Below are 12,824 nucleotides of genomic sequence, written 5' to 3' on the forward strand. Positions count from 1 at the left end.
CTGCACAGCCACTGCACAGTCACTGCACAGAGCCACTGCACAGAGCCCCTGCACAGCCACTGCACAGAGCCACTGCACAGAGTCACTGCACAGAGCCACTGCACAGAGTCACTGCACAGTCACTGCACAGAGCCACTGCACAGAGCCCCTGCACAGCCACTGCACAGAGCCACTGCACAGAGTCACTGCACAGAGTCACTGCACAGTCACTGCACAGAGCCCTGGAAACACCCCAGGAGCAGGGACACCACCCCAGGAGCAGGGACACCACCCCAGGAGCAGGGACACCACCCCAGGAGCAGGGACACCACGCCATACAGACACAGCTAAAGGGATGGAGCCAGGCCCTGGAGAGTCCCTGGAACACTGGCTTTATTGGAGCATCCAACCCCTCCACAATTCCTATTTGATTTGCTCACTGCAAGGAGACACCACTAGTTTTAGAAGCTTAATATGTGTTAAGAGCTCATTAATATCATCAGAGTAAATGGGCCTATTAAAACATCTTTAAGCAATATCTGAACATACATCTCCCTAAACTATATTTAATGACTGTACTTAAGATACATTATATGAAAGTCTTAATGAGACATTAGATAGCATTTTGAAGATTAAAATTAGAGAATCCATATAGTCTGTCCATTTAATTTAGCCTTAAGCTACACTGATGAAATACATTACCACCAAATTATTACTTCATTAGAACAAATATTTTCTAATAATTTCTGATTCATGCCATTAGTTGTCTCCATATACATTACACATTTGTACCTATATGTACATATAAAAGTATACACAAAACAATTTTCTAGATCAAGAGGAGATGGGAGAAATTCCAAGCTTTCTAATGGCTGAGTTAATTACTTGTCTTTTTTCCTATTGAGTTAAAAATATGCACTCTTCACAAAAGTCCATTTATGGTGCCCCCACTTATCCATTAACCATAAGGTCATTTTTTAAACATTTGCTGTTCTGCTTTTCAAGGATCAGTAAGATGCCTTGGGCTTGGCCCCGAGTGGCCCTCTGGGCCATCCCCAGAGGGTTGAGGCGTGGTGGCAGTGCAGCCCCCAGGGCGGATCGTGGCCCGGCGAGGGATGGCACCTACCAAAATTACCCAGGACTTCTGGACAAACTGCAAGCAGTGCCCACAGCATGGCCACAGATGGGCACCCACCCTGGGCCCTGCTGCAGCACAGCCCGGACAGTCAGGTCACGGGACACCTCCCCAAACAACTGAGTCACTGCCAAAACAAACTGCAATAAACTTATTAGCAAGAGGGCTTTATGTGTGGTTTGTTTTGTATAAACAGCTTTTCATTAGATAAATGAAGCCCAACAACCTTTACAAATGTTTTCAATTATGAAATGATGCCATTGAGATATCTGGATGGTGATAATCAGGGAAAACACCAATGACATCTCCTGCTCAGAGCTGGAGCGTGCTGCCTGGATGGCTGCTCCTCCCAGTCCCATCCCACCCAGCCACACCGGGCATTTACAAACTCCTGCTTTATTTGATGGAATCTGCAGCAACAAGACTATTTACATTTATTCTGCCCAAGCCTTCTATCCAAAAGAGTGAACATCTCATTGTAAAAATTTCGCATTTTTAACTGTGCGAATTAAGCATTCTTCATAAATAACAGCCTGGTTTGCTGCACTGCAACTCCTTTTTATTAGCAGCACAGAAATGCACAATGAGCAACGTGTTCTATTATTCTTTGTCAAATCACAGAATGCTACATTAGAATAACTCTGCCGGTCAATGTAATATAGTAGATTAAATTCAACTTCTGTGCAAAACCCACTGTAAAACAGCATGATAAGAAGGCTATAAAAAATTTAATTTTACTCCAAACTCCATCAAAAAAAAAAAATGGTGTGAAAAGTAATTTTGCATAATCAGTACACGCCATCTGGAACAATTAACTGATTTCTATAGAACTATGAGGATCAGTCATATCTGCTTATTAAAGATCAGAAATTATACAAGTAATAAATCCTTGAAAAAACTAAGCGTACTCCCGCCTGTCAATGCTATTTTAACTTCAAATACTGAAGAACGCCTGATAAGGCTGAAAAGAAGAGATTAATATATGCAAATTACATCCAGCATTTAAAATCCCCAACAACTGTCTCTGGTTTTCTGTCCCTTATTGCTGCCTTTATGTTTTATTCATACACCAACTCACCTGTCACTTCATAAGCTATAATATTATGGGGGGTATTATTAAACAGCATAAAGCCAAGCTTTAATTGGAAAGCTTCATTGCATTTTCCAATTATTTGGAGTAAATTAAAAGCAGATGCACATAGTTTAATAAGGAGTCTAATATCAGTTCCGGGAAATCAAAATTCATTGTCATTACTATGCTGTGATAGTTTTGCAAACTGTACTCAATTTTGGAGGTTTTGAAAAGAAAATCTGTCTCTGCAATCTGTTAATTGTCATTTGGTTAATAACTGCTTAAGTATCCAAACCTCTGAGCAGCTCCCTATTTAAAAAAAATTAAACTCTGGCACTTGGCAAAGCAAAACAAACACAGTGCAGGCCACCCCAAGGTTGTGCTCCATGGGAACAGCGCCAGCCTCACAAGCTCATCCTCCTCCATCAGGCACTGGCCTTCATCTGCTGCTGCTGTCCTGGGGATCAGCTCCAAGGGATCACCCTTCCCTTCATCAGGCACTGGCCTTCATCTGCTGCTGCTGTCCTGGGGATCAGCTCCAAGGGATCACCCTTCCCTCCATCAGGCACTGGCCTTCATCTGCTGCTGCTGTCCTGGGGAGCAGCTCCAAGGGACCACCCTTCCCTCCATCAGGCACTGGCCTTCATCTGCTGCTGCTGTCCTGGGAAGCAGCTCCAAGGGACCACCCTTCCCTCCATCAGCCCTGCTGCAGCCTGCGGATGTGGCACCAGGTCGTGCCCAGTACACCTGCTCGTATGTAACTCATGGCTCCAGGGTTATAGCTGGATAATCCTCTCAGCAGACACTGAGCAGCCTCCTTGGAAGGTGCTGTGTGAGCTGGTGAGAGCTGGTGTGAGCTGAGGAACACAGGTGAAGCCCACATGCCAGAGCGGGAGGGGACACAGCTCCCACGCTCAAGGGAGCTGGGACCACTCGAGCAGGGCAGCACCCAGCCAAGCCTCCACCTCCCCTACCAGCAAATGACTGGAGGAGAGGAAAACAACAAATGGAACTCAGGGTGACAGCAGCTTCATCAAAAAACTGTCTTAAAAATGTAACCTGTGAGAGAACTCATGGCTTCATCACCCCCATTTGGGGCTGCTGCCCCAGCACAGCCTGGGTAACACGTGGGGCAGGCTGACACAGCACACCAAGGGTCTGTACACCACGGATGGGATCATTTAATAAGAAACGTACTTTTTGAATCTCATTTAGTATAGTATTAAGCAGCACACTTCCCTCTCTGAAATATGCAGCTACAGCATTTTACATGAGACTCCAGCCTCCCTGAACTGCTGGATATTAATAGAGCCTTTCATAGCTGGAAGATTATCCAGGTCTCTTAGTCCAAAGACTGGAAATTGCAATAGGGTAAAAAATAGGCTGACTTTAATCTCAGCTTCAAGAAAGAGGTTTCAATGCAGAATAAAGCTTGTGTCACAACTTGTCTGGCTTTTGGACCATCCTGATTAAAATTCAGTGTCACAAAATATATATTTAGTTCCGCTTCTCTCTTAAGAAGCACCAAGAGCATAAGTGAAGGGATGGGGACTGACAGTAAAATGCAGCACAGGACCTCCCCTTCCAAATCTGAGGGTCTCAAAACCCTTGAACATTAGAGGAAATTGCCGGACCACCAGAACTGTGCTAGAAGGTGAAGATAAAAGCATCCTTGTGCATTGATCCAAAAAACAGAATCTCCTTTTTTTTTCAAAACTACCTGTTTCAGTAAACATACTTGACAAGCACATAATTAAATTATCTACAAAAATAATGAACAAAACAATAGTTTGTAAAAATAAATTATTAATCTCTGATTTAAACACCTGCCCTCCTATATAAAGTAGAGAGCTACTATGTGTTTTAAAAGGAAACAGACAACTAAGGAAATGGCACATGTGGCCAGATAACCTGGCATTTTGCAACAAGAAGGAAGCTGACATATGGGCATAGAAATATAACAAAATCTAAATCTAGAAAGACCTCTGAAAGAAACTTCTTTTGTTACTACCAAAGAAAAACAGAAAAAACATTGGGGGGGTAGATACCCCAAGGCATTTCCGAGTGGGCCTCTCCTGAACCGGAGGAATCCAGAAGCAAACGCTTCCCACGCCACTGCCCCCACGGGTGACACCTGCCCCCGCCTGCAGTATGGAAAAGCAACTCAGCTTCCTTTTCAGGAATCCACTGGCTTTGATGTTTTTCCAGACCATTAACATCAGTTTCCACGCTCTCTGCTGCCCCCAGAGAGCTGGATTAGAAATCTGCACAGAGCGAACGCCAAATGTGGCTGCATGCCTGCAGAAACAGCTCTCATCCTTCTGCAGAGAAACAGCTCATCCTTCCAGCTCAGCAAGAGCTGGTGCCGTGGGCAGAGCCCCCCGCCCTGGCCGGGCTGAGACCCTCGGCCCCTCCCCAACCCTGCCCTGGGCTTCCTGCTGGGAACGTTCACCTGTGGGACCCAGCAGCTGCAATTTGGACTGGAGCCTCTGCTCACAAATGTTTCCCTCTTCAAACTCTCAGACCACAGTTTCCTCTGACCTTTTACAGAAAGTGTCTTAAAGAGGACAATAAATATTTAAATATCATAAAAATATTTCTATAAAAATATAATACCCATATAAGTAAATATTTACTTCCCTAAGGTAATAAATATTGGTGTGTGACTACAAAATAAACAAGCTGTGGAGCAACTGGCACCTGTAAGAGCTGCACACAGAAACCTCCTCCTTCATGGCACGCTGGCACACACTGCAGCCAACGCTGCGCTGGCAGCCGGCCGCACTTCCCCTCACTAGTGCTCAGCCTAGCTTCCCACACAAAAATATTTCACACAAGTAACTTGATATGGATCAATTAAAGTGTTTAAAGACCACTAAACAGTACCTATAAGATACAAAATACATGCAAAGGCATTTCAGCATCAAATAACTGCTGGAAAAGCCACCGCTCCTCAGCAAAATAAACACCAAGTGCTGCGCTCTCGGTCACAGCACGGACATTGCTTTATCAGAAGATAAAGTGTGCTAGTTTTTGGGATCTGATATCTAAGCTCCAATCCAGAGGACATGGCTTTTCTCCTCTTCAAGAGAATGAAAACCTTCACCTGCAGCTCACCGAGGTCTTGAACAGAACTGAAATGCTCCAAGTGGTGAGAGATGCTGTGCTGGATCCTGTTTTCTTTCTATGGATTAATATGACTTGAGGATGGATGCCCAGACTTATGGACAACATGTTAGTATGTCCAGCTAACATAATTTCTTAAGGTATTTGCACAAATGTTTTGACTGTTTGAGGCTGACAGCTGGCAAGTGTTATTTGAAAATACTACCAACAAATACATATCTCAAAGTATGTTCTGCTTTGGTTCTACTGCTTTCTCAGCACAGTTTCCGTATTTACATGTTCAAAAGATGAACTTCGGTCCTACCCAAGGGTAACTGATCATCTTGTTATCTCCAAATTTCTGCCAGAATAAACATCCTTGGAAAGGTTCATATGACTGAAGTTGGTTTCTGGCAACATACTGCCAGCTGCAGCAGGATCTGGATGTTCATACAATTGTTTCTTGTACAAAACTGGTGTAAAGAGGCTTTAATTGCTTTATGCACACATTCTGATGGGGTTGTACAGACTGACAGACTCCATATAATACAATTTCTATCCTAATCTGAGAACAGGCCAAGAGAGTGGATGAGATCGTCCCAGAGTCAAATTACACAAACTTGTCTGCTGCTGCCCCAAAACACATCTATCTGTAATGTAACACTGAAAATGGCTACAGGGAAATTTCAGGGGGAAGAAAAAGACAGCCCTGCTCAGCAGAATGCACGGGTCATCGGCAGCAACCTGGAACCCACTACTTAGTAACTTCACAGTGCTGTGGTGGTGTTACAGCCCATCCAATTAAGTGAGGCCTGCAGAATATTTATACTCCTGCATTTCTTGGTTCCTGAAAGGGTTAAAGCTTATTATTAGCATATAATTTACAGGTCCCTTCTCCCAGGAAAGAAATAATGCACAGTAAATGCCACATTCATTTTAATAATACATGTTACAGTCTGTGCCCAACATCTGCACAAAGGTAAAGCAGACAGATTTTTTTGACATGTCCCACTCTGCCATCGAAACACAGGCTTTTTGTTTTGTAAGTGACGGAAGGTTTAATCAAGAAAGCAGGCAATTCATCAATCGAAACAAGGCTGCTCACACTGCCCTGACAGCACACACATGGTTTTATACAGAAGAAACCTGGCCACCTGTCAGCAGCACCTTTTACATCAGGATATACAAATACACTGGGTGATCAATCCTCCAGCTCTTCCCATTCATTTCTTCATTTTCTTATTGTATTTTTCTTTATGCTAGATGTTGCCCTCATTCTCTGCAGGAATAGATGGGAGACAAGGCAGGCTATGGCTGTTTATACACTATCATAAAAATTTATGTACCCTTAGAGTGACTTATTTCCCTTCTATTTGAGTACCATTATTATAAATAATTTTTCACTTCATTGAGGAATTTTCCTTGTATGTTATTATCTATGCCTGCCTGCGAGGGCTGCCTCTCCCTCACTGTGCTTGTGCCTCTGATAAGCCAAAGCAATATGCTGGCAGAAGATGCTCAAGTCTGAAATGAAGGCAGTATGTAGTCACAACATCTTAATTAAACTGAAGGCCACGAGGAAAGACTGCACTGTGAAATACTGAGCCATGTCTGTCAACAGGTCTGTCTGGAGCGAGGCATTCTTCTTCCAGCAGCTGCCTGCCCCAGCATGCATATTAAACCTGTCAGCTCCTCAGCATCCCGCTCCCAGCAGCACCCACAGATGTTCTGCACATCAGCTTAGAACTAATTCTGTGTTTTGGTCTGGGTGCCTGGCATGGGGTTGGACAAGGGAGGCTGCTGGGCACAAGGATGATGCCAGCAGTGCCAGTGCTGTGCTGCTGTGGCTTGTGACAGGCTCTGGGCAGTGCTTCCCTATCTGCACCTTGCCAGGGACTCACTTGTTAGTGTGTGCCAAGAGAAGTCTCTTTGACTTTCTGGTCACCCAGAGTGACACAGCCAAGACTAGCAATGACAAAAGACTGGTTAAAGATTGCAATTGCTGTTTTCAGGACCAATGTTTCCTTGACTCTGGTTTTGTGCAAACAACAACTACATTACACAGCCCAAGGGGTAATGGGCAGTTCCAGTGAGGACACTGTCATTCTGCCAAAATATATTTGCGATACAAAGTAGGATCGACAGTCAAAATCCATTTAATCTTCCACAAACATGCTGAACCACAGCTGGAAGTGTTGTTTTCAACTGAATACTGAGAAAATCTGGGGTGTCTGCAGAGAGCAAAGAGAGACCACGCTGCAGCTCTTCATTCTACCCCCATTAGAGCCCTCCCTTCCCAAGCAGCTCCTCCTGTGCCCACGACAGACTGAGACCACACCAAAACTGGAAGAAACTGCTCTTAATGGCTTTTGTTTCCCTCAGCAGCCCCAAGAACCCCTGTTCTGAGCTGGGAGCCAAGAGAGGGAGCCCATAGGCCTGCCCACACGCAGAGAGGGATGCTGTGTGTGCTGGAGGCCCAGCTCCCCTCGCCACCGCACATCCTCTGTGTGCCCACAGCTCGGCACAGCAGCCCTGGCAGCAGCCCAGCCAGGGCAGCCTGCTCCTAAATCTCCTGTTGCCATGGCACTGCAGCAGCACTGCAGACAGCCCAGACTGCCTGCGCACCACACCGACGGAACAGGAAACTTGGGAATGGCTTCCAGAGCGCGTCTGGGGGCTAATCCGCCTCGGCAAGGTTTAAGCACACAAAGAGAACTGTCGCAGCACCTCGCTGCAGCTGCTGACAAGGCAGCCGTGGTCAGGAGCTGTGCACAAAGTCCTGTCAATGCACAGGATGTGTCATATGACAAGACCCTTTCTTTGGAAAGAGCTCACAGCTGTAATAGCCATTACAACACATGCACAACTCATAACAGCGTTTCTGGAGGAGAGTGTACAATCAGAGGAAAAATAAAGAGTTATATACTTGAAAATGTGCTGAAGCAGACATGAAGAACTAATGCCCTGTCCCGTTCCACAAGGCCTTGTTTTGTGTTTTGCCTGTAAGGATCTGGTAAAGCGCTCAGGCTCTTTGTAAAGCAGGCACCTCCTCAGGCTGCACCACGAGCAGAGGCCAGCACATCCTGTAGCAAGGGCAGTCCCACTAACACCCACACGGAGCTGCTGCAGTTGGTGGATTTAGTGCTTTCCTAGGAGAGAAAGCACGGCTTTCTACCCCCAGGCAGAATTGTCTCATGCAAACACAGGAACACACCTTCCCTTACATTTCCAAATGTATTAGGGCAGGAGACTAACAAGAGAAACAAGGACTGACAAGGATTATGCAATTGTTATGTTCTATCTCTTTAGGAACCTGAAACTACAGTTTCAGGCAGAGATTACCTTTTTTAATAACCCTTTGATTATGGTACATGAATTAATGCCATGTTCCCATGTTACAAGTGTCACTCACTATTAATAGGTGGAACCTGTGAATGGTACATTTATGCCATCTTCTCTTCCCTGATCATGCATAAGCAGTTTCAACTGCACAGCCCACTGAACCCACTGCTGGATTTCCAAACTGTTCTAAAATCTCCTTCAACCAGATGAAGGGACTAGACTTTCACTAGGCTTTGACAGTCAGGTTTAAATCCAGTGTTTTTCCTCTTGCATAAACAACGTAACGGAGTGCAACTTGTGCTGTGACTCTACCATGCCTATGACAATATTTGTTCAGGTGCAATAGTACCACACAGAAGAACTGTAAGAATAGCTGTGGCCCAGTAGTAGCAAGTGAAGCACAGAGCAGGGAAGTGTGGCAGCTCACCTGAGATGGCATACAGGTTGGAGTGCTGGTGCTCCAAATCCAGGCGGGTGCTGTGACTCTTCCCCCGAAAGCTGGCTGGCAGTGTCAGCGAGATGTGCCTGAGGGAAAGGGAGGACATGGGGAAATGTTACCACAGAGCAGAAGATGCTTCTCCTGTCAGCTCACTCCAGTCAGGTTAAGCAGCAAACATCAATTTTAATATTGCTTCCAAAACTGTCTACCAACTGTCTACACTCAGTGTCAGCCTCCTCCACCCCCTGGAGCCCTGGGCTCGGCCAACAACCCAGGACTGCAAGAGTGGCCACCCACCCCCAGCAGGGCATTCACCCCAGCCAGGCACAGAGCCAGCACCCACCAACAGCCAGCATGGCTCTGCCCCTTTAATTCAAATCTTTTCTAAAGCAGATCCCCACTCTGTGTGAATTTTAATAAAATGTCATCATTAATCTTCTGGACCACACTGCCACACACAAAAAAAAATGCTTCTTCTTCACAGAGAGGCTCAGTGCAGCCTGAGGCAGAGGTAGCAGCTCCCACCCCACCTGAGTGAGAGCTCCTGAGTCTGGGCAGACACTGAGCATTGCCCTCCTGCCAGGAGAACCCAGCAACTTTTGTGTCCTCTTGGGTGCCCTGTGTGTAAGACAGGGCCCTGAGTATTCTCCAGCAGTGCATCAAATCCATGTCCTCAGCCAGCAGGTTTATCTACCACACGAATCATCTGGAAGTTATCAGCCTTCAAAAACAGGACACATTTTGGGAAGAACAATGTATTTTTAGCCCTTGATTCAGATGATGGTGAACAGCACAAGTAAAGTAAGAAACAGCAAACATCAGTCTGGGTTTGTTTGTGCATTCCAAAGCTATTTTTAACCAAAAAAAGATGGTGTGAAAATATATTTGAATTTGGCTATTGGTTTGCTGTTTAAAACACAATCCACACAAGAGTCTCTGGAGCAGAGGCATGTTTGTTATGAACACACTTTAAAATAGAAGACCACTGCCTGTGGGCATGACACACTTCTTGTTTGATTTTTAAGAGATGTATTCAAAAATATTTTCCAAGGCACCAAAGGCAGCCAGTAGAAACACTGAATTTCTCTGCCCTCTATGGGGAACTGCTTTCCTCTCAGGAGAAATTATTCCAGAGGTAAATAAACCAGGTGTACTTAAAAGGCCCATTTCTAAGGAGAGTATTTTTCAGAAGTTTGTACGAACTTGTGCTGTAGGAGGGACTGACCCCTGCCCTCCAGCACTGCCCACCACCACTGCAGGGAGATGGCACACGTGTTCTCAGCCAGGGCACCGAAGGGACCATCCCACAGCTGGCTCAAGGTGGCCACTGCCCGAGTGCCATGCAGCAGACCTGCAGCACAGCTTCACATCATGGCTTGCAGCACAAGCCTGAGAGCCGGGCAAGCAGGCAGCTCAGGCGTGCTGGGTGTGCTGCAGGGTGTGCCTGTGCCAGGTGTGCAGGGTGTGCCTGTGCCAGGTGTGCCCGTGCCAGGTGTGCAGGGTGTGCCTGTGCCAGGTGTGCAGGGTGTGCCAGGTGTGCAGGGTGTGCCAGGTGTGCAGGGTGTGCCAGGTGTGCCTGGTCCAGGTGTGCAGGGTGTGCCTGTGCCAGGTGTGCCTGGTCCAGGTGTGCAGGGTGTGCCTGTGCCAGGTGTGCCTGTGCCAGGTGTGCAGGGTGTGCCAGGTGTGCAGGGTGTGCCTGTGCCAGGTGTGCCTGGTCCAGGTGTGCAGGGTGTGCCAGGTGTGCAGGGTGTGCCAGGTGTGCAGGGTGTGCCTGTGCCAGGTGTGCAGAGAGAACGGAGCACTGCCTGCCAGGCACTGAGCACACACCAAGACCAGGCGAGCCCTCGCTGCCCTGCTCCACAGTGATGCCGTCTGCTCTCCCCTTCACACACATCCAAATGGAGGCAGCACAAGGAATCCTGCCGTGGCAGGGGCTGACAAAAGCCACGTGGAGGTGTAGACTGGCAGAGCCACCCTCCATGGGCACCACTCCCAGCACTGCTTGTGGGGTTGCTGAGGAGCACCAGCCCTGCCCAACACCACGGTCTTGGCTGTGGCTGTAACGAGGGCGATTGGAAGGATGGCCTGCCCGCCTGCTCCGGGCACTTGCTATCCCTGAGGCAGGACAACTGGCCATTCCATCACTCCAGCTGCTCCAGACAGCCAGAGAGATGTCTCCAGGAAGAACATTAGCTGCACAAGACAGGGCAGCGACTGCTGGATGGAAATCAGCTCTCCCCTTCCCTCTTTCTTTTTATAAAAAATGACATTGTAGGGAGGAATGGGAAACAATGCCTAATTTATTTTAAATTAATGTAAACTTTGGCCAGGATCAATATAGCTTATACCTACAAACTTCATTGCATAATGCATTTTCCTTATGTGTTGTGAGAGCCTAATTATTTTGCATTGTAGAAGACAAAAAAAAGAGGCTGCCATTGAAAAGCAAGAAAATCCCAATTACAAAGTCCCCAAGTTCCTAAACACATATCGTGAAAGTATGTGCAGTTCTGTGGCATATGGCAAATCAATTACTAGTTTAAATTTTAAAACAAAAACATGGTAAATGTGTTGCACAAATAATCAAGAACAACGGTTTGGTTTAGATTACAGCGGCCACTAGAGTTTTGAATACAATTAATCATCATTCCAGGCACCAGGAAGCCATATTGACACTTATTCCTAATTTGAATATTTAATTAGGGTGAAGTTCTTCATCAAATTATCACAGAACTGGGAGGAAAGCCTAAAAGATTTAAACAATTACTACTTTAACCCTTACCCAACTGTTCACCTGTGAGCACAACAATCTCTTCCTGTTCTGCAAAGCTGGAACATGATCAGGTGAACTGACAAGACAGTATGTAAAATGCACTACAAATATCCTGGGAAAGGTGAACAGACACCCTGCCCAGCATCCCAAAGGACTTCTCTGGAGAGGCCAGGCTGGCACAGGCTTGTGCTTCTGACTGCTTGTGCTCCTTGACCTTTACCAGAGCAAAGCTTTTGGGCCATCTCTGTTTCAGCATCAAGTGTGATTCCTTCCAGGGCTTTTTTGGTTTGGGGTTTGTTGTTGGTTTGGCTATTTTTAATTGAAGAGCCTGCCCAGAACCATCTACCACGCTCTTGCTGCCCACAGCTGACCTGGCACAGCCACTTGCTCCTGCCTGGGAGGTTTTCCAGCCCTGGCCCTGCACCAGGAGCTCCTGAGATGGGGCTGGACCCCAGTGCTGCTCCAGACCTACTGTACCTCCAGCACACCATGGGCATCCTCCCTCTACACAGCCCTGCCTCCAATCGCTCAAACACTACTTTATGTGCTGTATTAATCCATATAAGAAAATCTCTTTTAATGAGGAGTGATATACTTATGAACTCTCTAGAGTCATAATTAGAGCAAACTAATTGAAGTTGTGTTTTGACACACTTTCCAAATTCACGGGTACTGCATGACATATTCACAACACTACTGCTGCACACCGTGGTGACAGCAAAATCATTAGGCTAATAACACTTATTTGCATTCCGATCATGCCAGCAGCGGCCGTTAAATGCTGCCTCAACCAGCACTCGTTTACTCAGAAAGTTTCCACTGAAAGATATTAACAGTAATTATTAGTACTTTAGTGAATCTCTGATGTTAAGGAATGGCAACTCACAAAGACTATCCCCATGCCAATTATCTCCCTTTTGAACTGTCAGCAGAAGCAGCTTTCCTCCTCCCCACAAAAAGCAATGAGGCAGTTTGGCAC

At 46.3% G+C, this 12,824-nt stretch overlaps 1 protein-coding gene across 2 annotated transcripts in view; it reads right to left on the bottom strand.

Moving 5' to 3' along the window:
* MVB12B (multivesicular body subunit 12B) overlaps positions 1–12,824 on the bottom strand; it is a 59,823-nt gene that overhangs the window by 22,076 nt on the left and 24,923 nt on the right. For both annotated transcript variants that reach the window (XM_019008450.2, XM_015644881.3), the window contains one exon: positions 9,061–9,158. In XM_019008450.2, coding sequence (XP_018863995.1) covers positions 9,061–9,158 — 98 coding nt within the window. The remainder of the gene's footprint in view (positions 1–9,060; positions 9,159–12,824) is intronic.

The sequence above is a fragment of the Parus major genome, chromosome 17 (assembly GCF_001522545.3).
Source record: "Parus major isolate Abel chromosome 17, Parus_major1.1, whole genome shotgun sequence".
NCBI classification, from domain to species: domain Eukaryota; kingdom Metazoa; phylum Chordata; class Aves; order Passeriformes; family Paridae; genus Parus; species Parus major.